The sequence below is a fragment of the Mastigoproctus giganteus genome, chromosome 4 (genome assembly GCF_048544385.1).
Source record: "Mastigoproctus giganteus isolate SK-2022 chromosome 4, ASM4854438v1, whole genome shotgun sequence".
Taxonomy (NCBI): Eukaryota; Metazoa; Arthropoda; class Arachnida; order Uropygi; family Thelyphonidae; genus Mastigoproctus; species Mastigoproctus giganteus.
Window position 1 is genome coordinate 196,269,462 of NC_143578.1, and position 23,650 is coordinate 196,293,111.

General features: G+C 36.1%; 1 protein-coding gene across 1 annotated transcript in view; it reads right to left on the reverse strand.

Moving 5' to 3' along the window:
* The window catches only part of Atf6 (bZIP_ATF6 domain-containing protein ATf6), a 273,849-nt gene that overhangs the window by 213,600 nt on the left and 36,599 nt on the right, over nt 1-23,650 (reverse strand). Inside the window, exons 2-3 of the mRNA XM_090372442.1 lie at nt 18,851-18,921; nt 7,478-7,699 (exon numbers count right to left, since the gene is read on the reverse strand). Coding sequence (XP_090228568.1) covers nt 7,478-7,699; nt 18,851-18,921 — 293 coding nt within the window. The remainder of the gene's footprint in view (nt 1-7,477; nt 7,700-18,850; nt 18,922-23,650) is intronic.

Sequence of the window (23,650 nt, forward strand, 5' to 3'; positions counted from 1 at the left end):
GATGGGTCCCGAATAATCTTTTTTGAAGTCGAACTATCATTATTTGTAGTAGTGGCATTCACTGGCGGAGATTGAGATTTTGCTGGTATAGTGAGAGGGGTATTATTTGCTTGGTCTGAGTGCTTAACGGGACTGGACTTTTGCTGAGAGAGGACAGCCCGAGCCCAGTCAGAGATGGAAGTGTTTAAAGGAACGGTAACATCAGTTTGTGTGGCAATGGTTTGATATTTTTTTGCAATATTGGCATAGGTACGGTTAGGCATACTGGGTGCAATTAATTTTCTTGCCTCTTGATAACTAACTCTGTTTTCAACTTTATATTTTACAATTTTTTTCTCTGTTTTCCACCTCTCACACGTCTTAGAGTAGGCAGGATGGTTCCCTTTGCAGTTGGGACATATCATTTCTTTCGCCACACAATCACTTTGAATGTGATCGGAGGATCCACAGTTGGGACAAACTGGGTTGCTTCTGCATGTCGTTTGAGAGTGGCCATACTTTTGGCATTTATAACATCTCAACGGATTTGGTATGAAAGGATGAGTGCGGCAAAGTAGATATCCAGCTTTTACTGATGAGGGCAGGTTTGGACTGTTGAAGGTAAGAATGATATTTCTGGTAGGTGTGAGAATATTGTCTTTTTTTATCATTATTCTTTTTACAGCTATTACATTTTGTTCCTGAAGCTCTTCTTTAATTTCTTCCTCCGTCACATTCATCAGGTCCCAACTAGATATTACACCCTTTGATGGGTTGCATGTGGAGTTACTTTCACTTAGGGTTGCATGTGGAGTTACTTTCACTGGAATACCAGCGAAAGTTGTCTTTTTTAGTAATTTCTCAGAGTGCCTGCTATTCAGAGTTTCAATAAGTAAGTCCCCTGATTGCAGTCTCTTAACTGTCTTGGGAGACCCTGCAATACTTTCCAGATGTTTCTGAATTAAAAAGGGGGATAGCTTACTGAGAGGTTGTTCAGATAGTGAGTGCATTATTAAGAATGCAGGTAAGTCTGTCGCCGAGGGATTGGTTTTCAACCTCTTTGCATGCGACAAATCATGGTCATGGTCATTTTCTGTGTTTGGCCGACAGCTTGACGGCTCTAAAGTTGGAAACATATTTTGTTCCATGTTGGCTCCTCTTAGCCCCTGGCAGATGGACTTTTCTGCCAAGGTTACCGGCCCCGCCACGGGGAGGCAGGAGCAGTGCCTGGTGTGACCAAGCGAAAAGTAGTAAGTGGTTAGTAGTAAACTAGAAGAAATAAAGAAAGGTGCCTTTCCTTTCTTGCTCTGTACAAGTGTTTTTGTTACAAGAGCTGTTTTTAAATGAATAAATTTATTAACGACAAGAACGTAAAATAACTATAGATCACTTGTGGGAAATCGCAGTAATAGCACAGAGAAATCGCTCAGTCACATTCGCTTGGCACCCGGGGCCACCCGTACAAAGAATGCAAAGCAGAGATGGGGGAAATCCCTGGTGCCGTCAGACAACTAAGACCTTGCACTTTACACAAAAGGTATTAGAACCTATAGTACTTAGTACATGGGTTGAAGGTTTAGAAGATGCAAGAAGATACTTATTGACATTAGACTTCAATTTCTGTAGACTGTAATTTTCAGGAAGTGTGTGCCTGCAAAGGGAAATTGTTCCAGAAATTGGAAGTTGAAAGAATAAGGAAGAAGAAAAATTGGTTCTGCAGGTTTCAAGTTAGATAGCAAGAGGATAACAACAGGTTGTAGCACACATTCGGAATGGTTTGGGGGGGGGGGGATTATAGAAGCCAATTCAGAACAACAGTGCTCATGAAGTATCATTAGAAAAGACATACAGCATAAATATAATATCTATGAGACCGAGAGCAGAGACATTTTAAGTGGCAGATCATTAATTACACTAACTGCCCTCTTTTGAATGGAGTCTACAAACCTGAGAGAGAAGTTATGGGGGGACACTGCCCCAGATGTTTGAACAATATTCCATTATTCCATGAGAGATTTGAGATTTGTACACAATGAATAGCTGTTCAGAAGAAAATTAATGCAGGGAAAGAGAAAACTCAATTTTTCAGATACAGAGGAAGCAATATTTGTGATATGCTAATAGCAAGAGTGATCACAAGTCAGGGTAATAGAAATGTGATCTTGCCTAAAAATTTGAAGATTACCAAAGATAAACATTTCTTTTTGCAGATATTTGAGAAGTTGAAGCTATTTTTGCAGGGCAAGGTTTCTCAAACTAGAAGGCAGAAGGCAATGTACTACCACCGGAAAAACTATGGATAAGGTTTCCAGTCAATGAAAGGAGGTCATTAATATATTAGAGGAAAAAGAGTAGGAGAAAGAACCAAACCATGGAGAATACGAGCATTAGTGGAGAAGTTAGAAGACAGAAAGTCATCTTCCATCACAAAAACCACTATATCAGTGGATTGACACTTACAGAATCCATATTGGAGATCACTGATCAGACAGCAGGTTTGTAGACAGTTTAGGAGTTGGCAGTTAATGGATTTCTCCATTACTTTAGAAAAGAAGAAGTAAGTGCAATAGGACAACAACTGGATGGGAGGGATTTGTCAGCTCTTTTTAGGCACTGAAGTTTAGGAACTTAGGAGCTGAATATGAGCAAATTTCCAAGTAGAAGGAAAACACCAGTAGAATAAGAAGTGTAAAGAGGTAGCACAGAATAGGAGTAAAGCTCAGTAGCACAGGTTTTGAGAACAACTGGAGAAATACCACCAGGAGCTAGCACTTTCTTGGCACCAAGATTGTTCAAAATTCTTCTGACATTCTTTTGACGGAAGATCACAGGAGGCATTTAGATGGCGAGTACTGGGAATGGTAGGAGGTGGTAAATCGAGATTGTCAAGAGAAGAGAAGAGTAGAGAAGAAGAAGAAGAATGTATGGGATACATATAAATTATCAGGTGACATAGAAGACTATGGTAGATATAAACTATGTGTAATGAAGTCACAAAGGAGGTTATGCAAGCGAAGCCAGATTACGAGACATCTTTGGCAAAGGATGCAAATAAAAACAGCAAACTGACTTCTTTACTTACATAAACACTAGAAGAAAGGGAATGAATCAAACTGGTCCACTTAATATCAACTGTTCGACTGTTGATGATCCTGCTCAGGTTGCTGACAAAATGAATGAGTATTTTGCATCTACTTCACACATGAGGAATTCTTTAGGGAAGTGGATGCAAGACGTTTATCAAACTCTAATAGGGAGCTAAATGATTTTTTAATAACTGAGAGTAAAGTGTAGGAAAAAATGTAGAAGTTAAACATAAGAAAGGTACCAGGGTGGATGAGATCTGTCCAGTTATATTAAGGCAGTGAAGGAAGTAAGCAAACCCTTAGCCATAATTATGAGAGCATCCTTGGATTCAGAGGATGTCCCTGCAGACTGGAGATATGCAAATATATCCCCATTTCACAAAGGTGGATCAAAGGGCGACACAGATAATTAGACGTGTTAGTTTAACTTCTGTTCCAGGGAAAATAATGGAATCACAGGTAAAAGAAGTAATGAAGGATCATCTAGGCAAGGCTGTATTTATACTTCAGACACAGCATGGATTTGTTAAGAGGAAATCTTGTCTGACCAATTTGATTGGATACTATGATGCAGTAACAAAGGAACAGGATGAAAAAACTTATTTTGATATCATATACTTGAATTTGAAGAAGGTTTTTGATACTGTTGCAAAAAATATACTGCTGTACAAACTGAATCAGTGTGGTGTTAGGGGCAAGTAGCTGCTATGAATGGTAGAGACAGAGAATGGTAATCAATGGACACTACTCTTCATAGACTAATGTTATTAGTGGAGTGCCCAAGGGTTCGGTGTTGGACCCATAATGTTATTAGTTTTTTTTTTTTTTTTTGATTTGGTAGTTGTTGGCGCATCGGCTTCTGTGGCCATATTGCACCTCCCAAGGTTTTTGCAGTACTTTGATCCAAGCCCGAGGCGGGAATCGAACCCGCGACCTTTGGGTTGCCGGGCAGGTACTTTACCCACTCGGCTAGCCCGGTCGGCTAATGTTATTAGTGGAGTGTGCCCAAAGGTTTGGTGTTGGGCCCATTGTTGTTTTCTATATTTATCAATAATATTGTTGAAAGCATATCAGGTTTAATGTCCAAGTCAGCAGATGATACAAAAGTTGGCAGGGTGGTTAATGGCAGTAATGACAGTACGCTACTGCAACAGGATTAGAAGAGTTAAGCAGATGGCTGAGAAATGGTAACTGAAGTTTAACATTGACAAATGCAAAGTCCTACATATGGGTAAGCAATAATCCCAGAGGAGTAACATACCAGCTGTGTAGTACTACACTCTAGGTAGTGAAAAAAGACCTAGGGATAACTGTGCAGTCAGATATGAAATTCTCTGAGTAATGCAGACAGGCTGCCAGGGCAGTGCATGGGGTTTTGTCAATGATATACATGAATTTTGCTAGTAGGAATAAGAAGGTTATTATCCCATTGTTTAAGACAATGGTTAGGTCATATCTTGAGTACAAGTTGGCCTCGATTAATTAATGCGATTAATTTGTCCCAGAGCGCATTGCGCAAAACGGAAACGTGTTAATCGAATATAATAATCAATAGGAAAAATTATAATTGGTCCTTGACCTTCTGGAATGTCCATAAAGAATTTTAAAAATGCCTTTTAAATAATTTTTTAACTGTATACAATGTAAAAGAGGATGAAAATAATTATGGAATTAAATGTTTATTGCATAAAACAGCAGTTCCCAAACTGTGCACCACGTAATATTTTAAATTTTTGAGGGAAACACAGCAATACTCGACAACTGTCGGACACTGCGCGAACTATTAGCTCGAGGTAGTTCACAGTTTCAACATTTCTTATTAAGTTGTTTGGACCTAACTACTTAATAAACGTAACTGTTAGGTATTTCTTTTGGTCTAGGCGCACTGTGAAAAAATTACTGAGACATAAGGGTGCCATGAACCAAGAAATTTTTGGAACTTCTGACATAAAATACACAATGAAGAAATGACTGTTGCGGAAATATTTAAACAGTGTTAACTTCTTTTCATCAATCAATTTCCAATAGCCGACAACAATCTTCTCTGGGTCCTGGCGAAATAAATATCACAGAGAACCTCAAACCTTTTGTTTGAGATTCTCTGCAATACAAAAGATTTCATCTAGTTCTTTTATCATTATCTCCTCCGCGGTAACATTTTCATCTGGCTCATTTAAAAAAGTAGAATTTTTAAATGCAAGTCTGCATTGACTTTATTAGTGGGAGACAAACAAGTAACACGTCTTCTTCCAATGGTTGATGGAACACACTGAGGCGGGCAGCCGGCAAACGTTTGTTTATTGCCCGTCCAATGCGCGATAAGTTTAACACGCAATTCAAATCTTTTTCAACTATTGCATAAAAAAAAAAAAAATGCTTTAACTGGAAATTTGCATTGTGTAAAGTGAAAAGTGGTATAATTTTTTCAAATAGCAGTGACTGAAAAACGCATTAATCGAACTTGCATTATGTAAGGCCTGGCTGTACTGCATACAGGTATGGAGGCCTCATTTTAGGAAGGATAAAGAGCTGATGAAATGAGTACAGAGAAGGGTAATATTGGTGAGTGGAACAATGGAATGCTCTTACCTAGAAAGGATTCAGTTTGCAAGTGCAGCATCTGGAGACTAGACAACCTGCGAGTTGATCTGATTGAGGCGTTTAAGGCTTTGAATGGATTGGGCAAGCTCAATGCTGAGGACATTCTTCCTCTTGCTCAGACTACGCACATGAGGGGGCACAAATGAGGAAGGACGGTTGAAGAACAGATCTGCAGAAATTTCCCTTTAGCCAGAAGGTGGTTGATTGCTGGATAAAACTTCCATCTGCTGTTGTGAAAGTTGATAGCTTAAATAAATTGAAGGAAGAACTAGACAAACTATTAGAGGGAATGGTTAGGTGAAATGGTTTTTTTTTTTTTTGCCAGATGCTGTATAAGCATGCTTTCTTTCGTAATTTGCTACCACCAGTGTGAATGCTAACAAAAGTAGGATTCAAGTAGATCAGCTTTATCTTTTGCTGAGGTGGCAAAAGAACCATCAGGTTCTAACAGAGGTGGGAGAAGAAATGGGAAAAAGTTGTGACAAATAGCTTTGGCTAGAGTCCAGAGTGCTTGACTACCATTTGAACAAAAAGCAGGTTTTTTATTCTTAGCCTGTTTGAAATCTAGTTTTAAATGATTAATAACTGCTTTACAATTGTCGTGAGCTTTGGTGCAGGCAGAAAATAAATTGGAGATTTGAATGGAAGCCAACTGCAATAAGCAACATTCTTATCTTGAGCAGCCTTAGAACAGTTATTAGAAAACTTAGAAAACCAAGGTTTAGATACAGGATGAGATTTTAAAGGTGGAGTGGGGAATAAAGGATTTCATTCCAACAAGAATAATTTCACTGACACAATCTTGGCAAACACTGACTTAGAAATTAGATTTAAAATAGTAATCCAACCACGGAAAAAAAGAACAGAACTCTTAAAGATCATTACATTTTGAATTACTGTAGTGCCAAACAACACGAGGCTGGAAATGACCACGAGAGAAGAAGGCTTGATTGGAGAAGAGATCATCACCAAGTTGTTGTTGTTATTTTGGTTTTTAGGAGCATTAACAACTAAGGCCATATTGCTCCGGGGATATGCAGTGGTCATTCCCTGACCTTTCCACATCCTCTGTATTTGGTGGTCATGGGCTCAAACCCTGGTCTAATCAAGAAGCGTGTGCTACACACTGCCACTCCTGCCCATGGAGGCACCCACCAAGTTGTGATCTGATGTGCCTAGAGGACCACTCCTTTATAACACTGTGCATCAGAGTCACTCCCTCTTCCAAGAGGGAAGTTTGATTCCATAAAAATTTTCATAACCTGTAGAATATTATCGTAAAAGTTGTATTCCTCTGCAAATTAAATATCAATCTTAATTGACATTTTTTTCTGACTTTTGGAACATCCTGTATATAGCACCAACAGCAAAAAAACTAATGAAACAAATGAGGAATGGCAATACAAATTGCAAAATAAATCGAATTCAGTAATATAAATAAATGGAAAAGTAAAGTATTAATGAATTCCACTGAGAATTCATATATAAAATACTGTCACTATTGAGGGAAAAAGTATTAAGCTGATGTGCAAGAGATTCAGTTGATTAGTTTATTTCTAAAACCATTATACAATGATTTTCACTGCTGGATGATTATATTTGAAATATCTTGCATTTCAAACAATGTTCAGTTTAGCTAATATGTAGATAAGTAATCAAGTTCTTTCAACTCTGAAAAATATTATACAATCTTTCATGTTTGTAATCTTACAAATCAATCAAGCTTAACCTAGTTTCATCAATACACAAATACATTAAAAAAAAAAAAAAAAGGTCACAGAAATGAGCAATAAGAAAATGAACTGATTTACCTCATATTCCCAAACTTCAGTGGGTAGTGGTGAAGTATTAGAAGATGAATTTGGAGAATCAGGCTCTAGTTTTATCTCCATATCACAACCAACTGTTCCTTCTTCTATACACAGGTTATTAACATCATTTAAATACTCTGGGCTAGGTACATATCTGCTAATACTACTACTGCTGCTATCAGTATTATCAAGTGCTGAACATAAATCAAAATCAGATGACAACTGAAATTTAAAGGAAGATGGAAAAGAAGTAATTTTTTTTTAAATTAGTTTACAAAAATTAATTATAAAGCAATAATTAAAAAGTTATACTGAAATGAAAAACACCCCAATTTTAAAATATATAGTGTTTCAAAATTGTATGAACAAAAATTGGAGGATATATTGTACATCTAAAAATAAGAAAAAAGTTCCTACAAAGAGTCTGAAAAAAAGTCTATTTCTGCGATGTTAAACATTATAGTTAATAAATTATAAAACATTAAAAAAAAAAAAAAAAACCAAAATAAACTTTTAAAAGGAAAACATCTAAAATGGCAATTCAAAGTTGCCTCCATATTGTTCAATGCATCATTCAGAGCAATGAATCCACAATTTCCTGGGATGTTTTATCATTTCAGGACTATTCCTAATGGTTTCAGTGGTTTCCAAGATGTGATTTTTCAGTTAGTCTTGCACAATAATATCAACAGAATAAATCACAGATTTTGTGTAAATTTCCCTCCCCACGCATACACACAAAATAATCTAATGGTCTGAGGTAAGGCGATCATGGTGGTCATTGCACAGGGGCATTCTGACTTTGATTATTGTAATCCATATTTAAAAAGTCAAAAACATTGAAGGAAAAGTAGGTTGGCGTGCAAACCACATACTCTGCTGATTTTCAGTAGATCTTTTAATAGTTCCCACTAATTGTTTCACAGAAAACGTAGATATCCAAAGCTGACTTGGAGAAAATTCAACATTGTGATGGCCTGGAGGAAACTGGCCTGATCATGGAGACGCCACGGGTTAGAAGACCCAGCCTGCTTATTTTTGATATGGACAAAGATATGTCCAAAGAAGAGCTTCTAAATCAGATAATCCAAACTCAACCAGATAATCTAAATTGGGTAGTTGAGACTTCCCTGAAGGTAAGAGCCATCCTCGACAAGCAGTCCTGTATTTTTGTAGTTTGATCCTCGCATTGCTTTGGAGATTTTGTCCCAGTAACTAAATGCTTTCACTGCTTGGTTATGGGCATATTGTAGGTGCCTAAAAAGCAACCTCTGTGTGACCACTGTGATGACTCTGGTCATCTATTTAAGAATTGTCTTGTGAAGGATCGGCTACTTTAGATGCGACAATTATAAGAACATCAATAAGCCTGCCGACCATTCTATCCATGATGGGGGGACTTGTCCAGTCTACCAACAAGCAGCTGCTAACCTCAGAAACAAAATCAACTACGGATCACAAACCCAACAATAATAAGTACAGACTGAATGTCTGTATTTATTATTGTTGGCTATTTCAAAAGGCTATTTCAGTCGACTGTACTGCATTTGTGGAAAGGTCTCAGGATACCCAATTTCATATTGAAAAATACATACCTCGGGTCCCATCTGTTTTGAGGCCATCATCGCATTGGAAGGTGACTTTGGATGCATCTCAGTTATTACTGCCTACTTTCAGTACTCCCATGATATAGAGCCACAAGTTGCAGAAATCAAACATGCACCATTGACTCAAATGCCAAGTCTGTTGCCTCCTTTCACCCCTTTACAGACTTCAGAGGATGTATCTTGGAGGAACTAATAGCTTCACGTGCCCTGGAGATTATGAATCTACCTGATCAACCTTTTTCTTATTGCTCTTCCCGGTGAAACAAAAATTGATGTTACCCTCGTCACACCTTCCCACAGTGATGTTATTTCTAACTGGCACTTTCACGAATATGCTACTACTAGCGATCATCGCCTTATCTCCTTTGGCCTAGCGAAAAACAATGCTTATAACCAGGGAACCAACGACGAAATGATCAGATACGCAATAAAGCATGCCAAGTGGGATGCCTTTAACCACACTCTTCTTGATATGATTAACGCAAATCCACCTGAGCACTATCAACTTATGAGTGGAAAACAAAAAGCAGAATACATTCAAACACTCCTCCTATGTTCTTCCAATGCTTCTATGAGGAAGTGCTCACATCGCCCAAAGAGCGTTCCTTGGTGGACACAGGAAATTGCTACTCAGGTCAGCCCTTATAAAGGCACGGAAGGATCTACAAAAAAGGACTGGCAAACAGCATCTGATGTCTTCTTGGCCACTTCAAGGCATTGCGCAGACAATATATAAACCTGATCTACCATGAAAAGAAAAATGCTTGAAAGAATCTGGTCCAAAAGGATGGGAACACCAATCCCCGGGGCATTATTTATAGGATTGTCCATAACAAGATCTCTACTCCGGATATCATTGATTCTATAACGACTCAAGGGTCTCTTAAAACCACAACCTGAGCTGTTACCATGGATAAGATCCTTGATGCCCTAGTGATTCAACATCATCCAGACCTTAATACTGAAGACCAAAAAAACATCATCAATCTGAATGACAGTTACTTCTTCTCACTTATGGATGAAGACTTCTCACATACTGAAATTGATAATGCCATCTCCAAAATCAAACCTGGCAATGCCCCAGGCCTTGATCTCATTGAGGGTAAAACTGTATAATTCCTGTCTTTGGGATTGTATCTTCCCCACTAGATGGAAACATTCGCCTGATCCCAAAGAACAGTGCAAATCCCTCACAGCTTTCCAAATCCTACTGTCCAATTGCCCTGCTTCCCATCTTAGGCAAAGTTTCTGAGCAGCTCCTGCTTACTAGGCTACAATTCTTCTATGACAGGAAACAGATGAATGCTCCAAATCAATATGGGTTCAAGCCAGGTTGCTATCATGGATGCTCTTTTAAACATTTCACACACTGTTGGGTCATCACAATCTACTTATGTGGTTGCTATTTTTATTGATTTCCATAGTGCTTCTGATAGCGTGTGGTAGCCTAGTGTTCTCAAGTGTGCTAGGGAATCAGAGTGCTCAACTGGCTTGTACAGGTGTCTCACCAACTACTTTGAGCACAGAAAGACCTTTTTTTTTTTTTTTTTTTTTTAAGGAGCATTAGTAACTAAGGCCACATTGCTCCGGGATATGTGTGGGTGGTCATTCCCTGACCTTTTCGCATCCTCCGTATTTGGTGGTGATGGGCTCGAACCTCGGTCTAATCAAGAAGCATGTGCTACGCACTGCTGCTCCTTCCCACCTGGCTACGGAGGTGCACAGAAAGATATCTATAAAAACAAAATGCCATTGTATTACCAAGGAAATTACAAGGGGATGTCCTCAGGGATCCATCCTGGGACCTGCAGCCTGGAATATGGTTCTTGATGAATGGTTAATGAAGCAGTTCCAACACACTTCTGCCCTTTCCTATGCAGATGATCTTGTTCTCCTCATCGAAGGTCCATCACACTCAGCACCGGAAACCCACGCCAACGTTGTTTTGTCTGATCTGGCTGCCTGGACAACAATTCACATGCTTTACCATCTTCATCAAAAAATGCAGTACACTCATGCTGAAGAGCAACCTTGCCCTCCAGCTATAAGGATCAATCAAGCAGTTGCTCACCAACTGTTGTTCCGTGAAATTTCTTAGTGTCACCCCTCGATGAAGGCAATCAGAGACAAGCCAAGGCACTTTACCGCCATGCTCGCATGTGTCACTAGAAGAGACTGGGGGTTGAAGGGTAGATCCCTTCAGCTATTGTTTTCCACCATCTTCATTCCAATTGTCCTCTATGGCGCAGAAGTTTGGTACGACCAGACCAACAAACGATTCGTCCAAGCCCATACTCAGATCCAAGTTTCCACTTAGATCTTCATGCCATTTTCCAGGGTTTAATTTACTGCATTCGCAAGAATCAAGTTGCCTCCTTCCTTGGTATTCAAACACAGGTTGACACCAACATTATAGCAGAGAGAAAATGTATTAGGCTGAACTCATCTCCATCTGGCAGACTCGTTGGTCAACTGGGGACAAGGGTCACATTACGAGGAACTTTCTTCCCTTAGTCTCGCCTATTGATAAGAAGTGCCTTCAATGATTTACACCAAACCTAGAGACTCAAATTCTTCCTATATTCCTTCAAATTCTTTCCACTTCAACATGCTCTCAATTTTAGCTTCATAATTTCCTTCAGAATTTTTCAAATTAGCAATAGCATTGATAGTTCGAATAATTAATTTATATGCTTTTACCATTGTGATTCTGTAAAGCTTCCGAAAGGTAAGAGAGCTCCTGCAGGATGTTGATCATCAGTGCTAAATGGTTAAGAAATTCCAAATTTAAAAGTTGATTTAATAATCTGGAATATTTAACTTCTGATTCAAAATGTTTGCACAAAGCGGGATAATTCTTCCAATCCACAATTGCCTTCTGCAAGCTACAAGCTGCTCATCGTGGCCCGAACACACAACCAATCTTTACAGTTTCCACATCAAGTTCTTTAGCAATCATGCTTAATTTGCACTAGTATTCTGGAGGTTGGTGATACAGTTTTTTTTTTTTTTTTAAATTACTGCCTGTATGCCATTATATTTTAGAACATTTTCTACACAGTGAAAGGCTCGACAAAGTTTCGAAATCTGTCACAACATTTCATCTTTGTAAAGTTTATATAATATCTTAGTTGCCTCAATCCCCCCCCCCCTCTACATTGCTACTGTCACTAGTTCTTTGAATACAGTGCAAAATGTGCCGACCGAGCTAGCCGGGTGGGTAAAGTACCTGCCTAGCAACCCAAAGGTCACGGGTTCGAATCCCGCATCGGTCTTGGATCAGAGTACTGCAAAAACCTTGGGAGGTGCATTATGGCCACAGATGCCGATACGCCAATAACTACCAAAAAAAAAAAAAAAGTGCAAAATGTCAGATATTCAGCTACTGTGACCATGTAAACATAGATAGGAGAAATTTACTGGAAGGCATGGTTCACTCACTTCTCCGAAAAACACATGCCCGTTTGTCGGAGCAAAGAGGAACTACAACACAGGTTGACCAGAGGCCAGAAGATCCATGTCGAGAATCTTCTTAATCCTCTGAGTGGCTATGGAAAGCATATCGACTAGTGCAACTTTTCGGTATGTGATTGCATAAGTTTTACAGACACCACTGACATTGTGAAACGGTAATCCCTTTCACCCTTAATTTGCACTTTCTAATTACATAAATTGCCTAAAGGACAGAGGTAAGAACAATGCATACAAAGTTGGCTCTCCTAATCCGTTTGTTACATGGAAATTTTCTTCCTTCAACAGAAACTATTTTAAATGTAATTACCAAGGGGAATCAAAAAAATTCGCTATAAAGAAGTTCGTTAAACAGAGGTCCGACTGTAATTAAATTAAAAATAAAGCAATTTTAAAATACATAACCGATCGATTGCTTTTTGTTTGTTATTTGGTTTTTAGGAGCATTAGCAACTAAGGCCATATTGCTCCGGGATATGCGGTGGTCATTCCCCTGACCTTTCTGCATCCTCCGTATTTGGTGGTGATGGGCTCGAATCCCGGTCTAACCAGGAAGCGTGTGCTACGCACTGCTGCTCCTTCCCACCTGGCTACGGAGGCGCCGATCGATTGCGCCATTAAAATGCTGGGAATGGGGCCCCGCTGCTCCACCGTAGTTTTGGCTCTGGATACTCAATAATTGCATTCAGGATTTCATTTGTAAAATAAATGATCATCCCAACAATGAGCTCGCAAATTTTCAAAAAAAAAAAAAAAAAAATAGCAATGGGCTCTCACGAGCCCACTATAGCTCATTACTGGTTCCACTAGGGGCTCTGTAGCGAAACAGCCAGAGCCACAACAACAGAATATAACACCATTCTGACATAAAACTATACCTGAAAGCTGTGCTAGTAAACAATAAGAACCTGAAAAACACACCAAATTAAAAGAAAAGGTATGTTGATAATGAGTACTATTCAGTTGTATCTAGATTTTCTTTGGCACAGTGTTACAAGAGTTGAGAATTCCATTTCTTGCAAAACATGTTTCATCTGTAATCAGAACATAGCTGAAAAATTAAGGATCAAATGTACATTGAAAAATGGGCCACTGACAACTGTTTCTGCATTTATTCATATAATGTGGTAACAATTGCTGTAAAGGTGTACTGGGAAACAGATATTGCTGTTCATTCAATGCTCTCCATATTTTGAAAATAAAAACTTTTAAACATATATTTATAAAAACTTTTTTTCTTATTTTTAACTGTGCTCCTATATTTGTCATGTGCAATTTTGAGAGAACCTGTATACTCTTTTCTTATAAAATTTCTTCCATTGTATAATATGCTCCAACTGTTTTAGGAAAAAAAATTCATCCTATTCCTTTCACAAAGTTATGATAGACAGGACTCTTTCAGTCTTGTGGTAGTCTGTCTTACAGATCCCTCTATTTCTTCATTTTGGTTTGTAATTAATAATCCTTAATAATTTCCCCAACAACATTCTCTCCCCTCTAGGCACATCAGATCACAGCAAATGAATATAAAACACCATAATGCTATTTTATATTCATTTGCTTTCTCCATTAGCTGTGATATTACGTGACGGTGATCCACAGTTAAGAACCCTGTCCTAAAGCCAGCTTGCTCTTTTGGTTGATTCTCATCAAGTATTCTTTCTAATCTGTTAGTAATGACCCTTGTAAACAACTTGTAAATATGGAACAACAAGCTAATTCATCTATAATTTCCAATTTCTGATTTATCTCCTTTCTAATGCAGCAAAATTATGATTGCATTATTCCACTCCTTAGGCATCATGCCTTTCCTAATGTATTTTGTGAAGTCTTGCCAGTTTGTGTTGTGTCTCTTCCTCCCAATTTAAAAAAAAAAAACTTCACAGTAACTTCATCTTCACCTGAGGTTTTTTGATTCTTCATTTTCTTAGGTAGAACAATGCATGTTCTACCTCATCAGGAAGAATATCGGGTATGTCATATGTGTTGCTAATTTGTGATCCATCTTCCCCACTGCTGGCATCATTCCCTTGCTCCTTATATAATACTTTATAGCAGTCTTCTGCTATTTGAATTATGCCTTCTCTGCTATTTATAAGTACACCATCACTATTCTTCAGATTCAGCATCATTTGTATTATTTTCTGATTTAGATCCTTTGTTTTCCCTTAATGCTTGTTCTATTTTTCTTTTGTTAAATCTTATGTCCGCTCTTGGGTCTTTCTAATGGCTTTGCATAACTCAGTATAGTAAATTTTGTCCTTGTTAGTGTTTATCTTGCTCTTCATTTGTCACCTTCAGTTCATTATGACAAGTGTTTCTTGACTAATTTTTTATTCTTTGGATTCCTTTCTACCTATAGGCACATCAGATCAGAAAGTTGTTGTATTCTCCATCGATATCTTGGTCCTGTGAGGTCTGGAGAAGTTGAAAATTTATAATAAAAATCATTATAACATATATTAAAGGCATATATCATTATAATATTTAGTTTGTACCTTGTAGAAATCCTATAGTCTTAACACTTTTGGTGATATACTTTTGAATTCCAAAATGTTGTTTTTAATACCTTCATGGACCTGAAAGCCAACTCCACCTTCACTGTTTCCCATTGGTGTACAGCAGATTCCACTTGATAAACTTGATTCATTTCCTCTTCTTGTTCCAGCCAAGCAGATGATATTCCAATTCACATTTTCTAATTCCTTTTCCAGCTCAAATATTCTATCTTCACCGATGACTATTTTACATTGCCAACGGGCTTAGATTGGAACGGGCATTCTGTGTGTTATCAGATACTCAGTCTAAAACACTGATGGATCCAATATCTTTCTATTTTAGAAGATTTAGGAGAAGTCTGGTTGGCCTATCTTTGCAGACTTTCTCATTGGTAAACCCTGTTACATCAATTTGGTGGCAATGAACATGTAGAGTGGTTCTCTTCAAGAAGCCTGGTCAGCGTGAAGAGGAAAAGACCAAACCTTCCAGCAATTTATTAAATATGACAACACAATGAAACAAATGGCCCTCAGTCCCCAGTGGCTTTCACTCTCCCTCTTACGGCAATGAGAGAATCAGGGTGGAAGCAGAGGGTGCAAAGAATCTTTGGGTACAACCAGGATGCCATGCACGGAAACTGAAATTGTATGCACCTTATGTTAATTATTTGCAAATACAGTGGATTCCGGTTATTTGGGCCACCGGTTAATTGGGGCAGCCGTTTATTTGGGGCAAATCTTAAAAAACAGAAACTCGAGAAAATAGCCAGGGTTTACTTCGCTTAATTGGGACAGCATGCCGTTTAATCGGGGCAGGAGACCGCAGCACTGGAGATTACCCTACGATTATCTCCGACGGTACCATGTGGTTCGGTTGAAATTCTGGAGGTCACAATCATAAAACAATAAAAACAATTAGCATTCACCTGTTTATTGGGCTTTTCTGTTAGTGAAATCTATCATAAACGGACAGTAAACTCGATCTTACTGAATTTGCAATAATACTGACAGCTGAAATTCTGTGGGTTATTATGATGAAATGTGTTTACACTTCCATGAAATCTTCAATCATATAAAAAAAATTATTTTCAGATCTCCTCTTCATTCCTATTTTTAAAGCTTTGTAACTCGTTACTCCATTCTCACTTGCGCGTATTGTGTTACTTGCAATTTGTGTGTGCCGTGTTCTTTGTTATTGATTGCTTATCTTTTTACTGTTTTAAATTTTAACACTTACTTGCAAACATTTATTATATATTTGAGCAAGACTTAAAATATCAGTAAATTAGGCTTGTGAGCTTGAAATTAATACTTAGCACATTCACTGCTACTTAAATGTAAGATAACTTATTGGAAAAAATTGGGATGTTAAAAAAAAATCAACATTCTGACATTACCAGTATTCTGAAAATTCATACGTAATGGTTGAAAATTAAAAGTTTGGAATCCAATTCTAAAAGTGAACACTATTTGTGCTGAGCAGTAAATCAAAACAAATTTTAAAATTTTATAATAAGTTTATTCATATATGTAAACTAACATCAACACAAGCAAAAAACAAATAAAACTGTGCACTGAGTCTACAAACATAAGCCAAACATTACTATAAAATGTTCAATCAGTGTGCCAATACTGAGAAGTTATTAATTTCACTTGCCTTTATATTTACTGCACTCACTGGTTGACTCCTTAAGAAAGACAGCAGATTTGAGTTGCGGCATATCACTTCTAGAGCCGTTTTACACTTACTTGCATAAAGACAGCAAACAAGTTAACACTCGTTCATTTCAAGCTCACAAGTAAGAAATGTTTATCTACTTAATTTACAACACTGGTTTTGTTCTATAAAATAATTATTGCATTGTATATTCTGTGGCCACACATGCAATTATTATTTTTATTTAAATGCCAACAAGATTCATAATACTATGTACGTGCCACTAAACAAAAAAAAAATACATATATACATATTTAAAATCATCCTGAAATGTGCCTATCTATTACAATTTAGACAAAAATTTTTAAGAAATGTCTGCCTATATATTTCTGTGCAGAAATACACATGCAGCACTAGCGTGACTCATAAAAGATTAGCATACCAACATTATTAATTTCACTTCTGATTACAGAGCTGAGTTGGGCAAACACTACAAATTTTCAAAATGCATCCTGAAGGTGATTGAAGAGCATAATCCTTGCATAAAGAAGCTTCCTTCTGCACATAAACTTGCGGTTTATGAGCTTAGCCATAAAAGTTTTTCAGTTCCATAATATTCCTTTGTTAAATACAAGATTACCAACAAACATTTGAAAATGTGGGCCTCTGTGATATTACTTTTCTACACAAGAGGTTTACAGCAAGCGATTGCATTAGCAATGTAAACACATGACTTCATGATATGGATTCCCACGAGTTTCCCAAGCCTCTCATTCTTGTTTCATTGCTGGAAGATGAAGTCTACCAGCCAAAAATTCATGCTTCAGTTTACGATGCTTTTAATTCTTTCTGAATCACGGAGACAAACAAGAACATCAAAGTGCACTTCAGATATAGACTAAAAATATAATGAAATCAAAAGTGAGGTAAAAATCAGCTGATTCATACATTTGATTCATTGAAAAGGGTAATTCGTGGTCTGAGTCCATGTATACTTGTTTGTGGTTTTTACAGGGAAGATGTTAAATATTCTTTTAGTGGCATGGTGTGCAGATATATCAAAAACAGGAAATTGGTGAAATAAGGAGCACTTACACCTTGGATCCAAGAGGTGTAAATGCAAACAAAAAGTACATAAAACATCTAAGAACTATAATTCTTTAAGAAATTAAAAGCAGATTACACTCCACACAAGTTTAAGTGCTCCTTCAATTTCCACATTGAGAATGGAGTATATCCAGCCTCTTCTACTCAGCATGTAGTCTATGCAATTTTTGATTGTTATCTATAATGTCCAAGTGTATTTGTTCTGAGACCTGTGGCAGAACAAATTATCAGCAATTATGGGAAATTTGTTTGTCTTCTCTCCTTTCATTCCTCACTCTTATTCCAAATCTACCCATCACATCTTCTGCATCTGCAAAGAATCTTCCTAAAAATCTTGCTATTTTTGCATTGAGGTCCCCCATGATTATTAGCAAGTCAGTCTCTGTTGTTCTATGCTAGTTCTTCTTCTTGGAGTTCATTCATAGAAGAGACTGCTGTCCTAAACTGGATGAGATTGAACTGGTGCACAGATTTAGATTATCTTTATCATTGGTTTCTGTCTTGAGTTTGCAATCTTACTGATATTCTTGGGGAGACTGGCTTTACCTCAGTTAAAGCATTAACCTAGTTCTTTTTTATGAAGTGTCACTCTGCTATGATAGCTGTCTTTTCCATTCAAGGGTGTGAAGTTCTTTTTCCAAGAGCTTTGCTTTCTGTTTTTTGACAGGTTTTGACATTTGCAGTGGAAATGTTGAAGGTGTCTCTATGGATCAAATAAAGTATTTCTTGCCTATACTCATGCCATTAGGGCAGACATGTCAACTTCCCTTAACACAGTAGCATTGTTCTGAGTGCTTTGGGATACCTAAATTCAAATTTGGAATTTAGGCATCTTGAAGTAAAAAACACTAGTTACTCTTAAATAAAGTTCTAGCCCAAAAGAATAATTAGAGAAAAATTACAGCATAGGTAAATGTCAAAGTAATATTCACTTTGGATAAATTCATCCATCATATCAATCATACTGATACAATTCAAAAATTAAAAATCAAAATATAAACAGAAAAAGTTTCTTGACTGTATAAGAAGTTACCTGGATATCACTTGCAATCTGTTTTAAAAGGGCCTCATCACCAAAATTTAAATCCAAGTTGCATGGCATATCTAGGAAAATTAGTTAACTACAATGTATTGTTTTGATTCAAAATAGCAACATGCTCACTGCACATATTAAACTGTTCAAATATATCAGCATTAAAAAATCACCATACAATCCATACCTATCAGATAAAGAACTGTATGACCAACAAATAATTACAAAATATTCTTGTAATAATTGTACTCCAATGCAAGGAAACATTAGCAAGAATTAAGCTCCTAAAATAAATACTATATAAATATGAGAGGGTTCAAAGGGTTTGTAGAATGGTTTTCAATGCATTAAAACATTTTTTTTTTTTTTTTTTTCCCTCCCTTTTATTAATGCAAGAATTTTTGTAGCCTATTGAAAATAAAGAGAATGGAGAAATCTGCAGTTCATGCCATTATCAAGTCTACATCTACAAGTCAAACACCCATAATTTGAATATTCACTCAGAGTAAATTTGTTTTATGGAAAAAAAAATCCTCCTTTTTCATGTTATATTTTAATTCTATTAACTCAGTATAGGATGACATGTCATGTCATCCTATACTGAAAATATTTCTTTTCACCCAATCATTTGTTTCTTTCCAGAATATTTTATTATAGGATATTATCAGTGTAACAACTGCCAGAGCAAAAATATATTCAGTAAAACAAAAGCATTTACTATGTAACTTTATGTAAAAATGTTTCATTTCAATGAATATCATTGTAATGAAAATATCAGTTTAGCACAAAACTTCATCCTACTATTAAAAAATTATCCATTATAAAGAATTTGTAAAAATAAAATCCATAAAATAAGCTGGACACTTTTTGATCTGTCATCTTTAGCAACTGATAATGCTGCAAGATTTACTAACTGGGCAGTTATTGTCTGTTTAAGATTAGCAGCATTTGATATGTCTACCATCTTAGCCATACTTGAATAATTTTGGCAGACAGGTATTAATTACACAAAGTTACATATTTCATGAAACACCCTAATAGATGAGGCATAATGTGATTGAAATTATGTTTTTTTTTTTTTTTTTTTTTTTTTGTGAAGCAGCATGGTTTTTTTTTTTTTTTTTTTATATTGCATTATCAGATAGTTGCATTTACAAATAACCTTTAAATCAGGGGTCCCCAATCTATGGCCCACAAACTGGATGCAGCCCTTAAAATATTTTTTTTTATTGAAATCCCTTAGAAATTATAAACTTATATCATTTTCCACTGAAAACAGCAATATTTTTATCTTTAACATTATTCTTTTTAATACGAATAAGTTGTTTATTATTCTTATTCCAGGAGTAATCATGCATTCACTTTTATTTGGATAGAAATGACCTAGTACACATAAGGGCGACATCACATTATCAAATCTAGCTATATTATATTGAAAATCAATATGCCAGTAAAATTAATTTTGATGAGGTTATCGATAAATTTGCCAAATATTTACATTAGTCAGAAATTCGTTGACTTTCCCATCTAGGAGGAGCAGCCACTGAGTGAAATTTTCTTCATTGCTTTAAAATTATTGATTTTTGTAACTTTTGATTTAAAATTAGTAGTGTACAGTGGCATAGCAAGGGAAGGGGTGGTGGGGACAGTCAGCCCGGGTGCCAGCCAGAAAAGAGGTGCCATCACTTGAAAATACAAGGAAAGAATTAACTATAACAAAATAATTTCAACTTTTTTTATTTACCTTTCTTCACTTAAATTTACAGTTGTTAGTTGAAATTTATATTTGACACAATTTAATTAACAACAAGATACTTTGATTTTTATATTAACCAACTGTCACTGTAATATCTGCGTTTAAATTTTTGGTATGTTATTAAGGCACATAAAACTGGGGGTTGAAGCAATATTCAGCCTTTACACATATGTTTAGTTTAACCACTTTTTTTTTTTTTTACAAAGTTTGTCTTACAAGTCATTAAGTTATCACCGTATTTTTGGTGAGTGGATTTATACGAAGTGTATACTTAGTATAAATCCACTCACCAAAATGAGTGTTCAGGCGAGCCTTTGTATTTCCTGAACACTCATTTTTCATTTTGATATCTTATTTTAAATTTTATAGATATTTCCTGTTTTTTAATGAACTTCTTTATACAGGTCCCAACATATAAGTGCAAAATGAAGCAAAATTGACCCAATGGATTTCAACAGAGAAAAACAAAAAAGCAAGAGAAGAAGTTATTCAAGCAATGTCTGGATCATTGTTGAAGTATGTTACACCTTCAACATCTAGTGCAATAGATATTCAGCATGAAAAATCAGAAGAGCAAGTACAAGAGTCATCTCCCCAAGAGGATCTAACAAGAGAAAGTTATTTATCTACTAACTAGTGGAAAAGAATCTAGTGAAAATACACGAGCAGAGAGAATATTCTGAAAAGGAAGAAGAAATAAACATATTTTTAAAGTATTCTGATGTTGCTCTTTGGCCTATCCCAGTATCAGATAACTTGAGAATTTATTTTAAGAAAGGCAGTGAATATTTTCAAAATAAGAATGGACCTTTTGACACTGTTGAAAGAGCAGGAGAAAAAATTAAAGGGAAGTCGACAGCTAACAACTTCCTAGTTTCATAAGACACTGCCAAACGGAAAAAAACTTTAAGAACATGGATGGTTCATTCGCCATCATCAGGAAATTTATAATTTATTTTGTTTTTGCTGAAAACTATTTTCACTGGAGAATAAAGATATCGAAACATCCAACTTTATCATGGGATTTAAACCTTGGTGGAAATTAAACCCAAATGTTTCTGACCATGAAAATAGTGAACAGCATCTCTCATACTTGGAGAAGTGGAAAACCTTAAGTGCAGGGTTGAACAGTGGTGTATTCGGGCCGGAATGCACTGGAACAACGTTCCGGTACTTTTTTCTAAATGTCATAACAGAAAATCATTAAATTTATATACCTAATATTACGAAATAATGGCATAATCAAAGGGGAGGGAGAAATAATATCTATTTTACCCATTGCTACTAAAATATATATTAATAGTAATCTTTAAAATTAAGATTTCTTTAAAAATTTATTTAAAAACAAAAATATAAATACTGCAATGAAACTTGAACATTTCTTACTAAAGTACAATGTGTTAGATAAAGAGATCCAATGAATGAGATATACTGTGATGTGTGCGAATTCTGCATTTTGATTTGCAATGAGCTGGACACTAGAACTGGTTGTACTATGAACCGTAAGTCTGAAGTCTGATTCGGTTACTGTACAATCGATGTGGCATGATCATATAGTCTTCTGGAAAACAGCGTACAGGATTTTTTTTTTTTTTTGTCATTCATATATGTATTATATATATAATATATACGTGTAAGTTTATGACTGATCTTTAGTATTTAGATTAATTCATATATTTATTCATTACTCTTTCTCCTAAGGTAAAAATGAATTTTTACGGGATTAAATATATAAATTTAAATTTACGTAATTTCAGTATTTAAAAATTAAAAGAAGAAATTTTCATTAAATACAAAATGAGTGAAAAACAGAAGCAAACAACATTAAAGAATTAAAATTTAACTGGCCCCATGTTTGGAATGCTGACATGTGGACTGAGAAGAAAAAACCATATCCTTGGCTTACATGCGACACAGGAAAATTAGGATGTTTGACTTGTGCTGCTGTAAAAAAATTAGGGCCGTCTAAAACGCAGGGAGTTAGCATTTCAAAGGAATGGAGTTTGGTAGTGGTATCATCCTATGGCAAAGATAGAAGTGCACAACTGACATCTTTGCGTAAGAAAATTTATGAACATTCAAAAAGTACTTCACATATACAGGCTGAAAAAATCTTACAAGCTGCAAATGAACATTTAGAAGCGGTAATTGATCAAATGAATGGCTCTGAAATTTCTAGCACCTGTAAGGTTTTTAGAACTGCATATTATATTGCAAAACATGATCAACCATATTCTGACCATTTTGAGTTGTTACAACTTCAAGAATTCAATGGCACTGTTATTGCTCACAGTTTGCATTCAAGATTAAGTATTATAATATAATAGAGCATGTTGCAAGGCAAATGAAATTAAAATGTGCCAACAAATTGTGGACATACGTGGAAACTTATCAATTCTCATTGAAGAGTCATCACTCTAAGCAAGAAATATACTCTGATTATTTATTTAAAATATGAAACCAATAAAATGAAAGATAATGGAGTGTCTCTTAAAATGTCTTTAAAAATATGGATTTGACGACAATTATTTAAAACACTATTTAATTTCATTTATGAGCGATGGAGCAAGTGGAGAAAATCTGGAGTTGGAAATAAATTATTATAAAAATATCCAAATTTGATCATATGGCATTGTTTAAACCAGTGGTTTTCAACTGGGGTGCTGCAACAACATTCCAGGGGTGCCATGTAATTTGGGTTTAAGTTACTTAAACTTTTTTTTTTTTTAAATTTATAAGTTTATTTCACAGGATATTCGAGCTGGAAAAAGGAATTAGAAAATGTGAATTGGAATATCATTGGTTTGGCTGAAACAAGAAGAAGAAATGAATCACTTATAAGTTTATCAAGTGGAAATCTGCTGTACACCAATGGAAATAGTGAAAGGAGTGAAGGTGGAGTTGGTTTCTGGTCCATAAAGATTTTAAAAACAACATTTTGGAATTCAAAAGTACATCACCAAGGGTGTCAAGACTAATACTCAAGATTTCTAAGAGGTACAAGCTAAAGATTATAATGATTTATGCACCAACATCAAGCCATG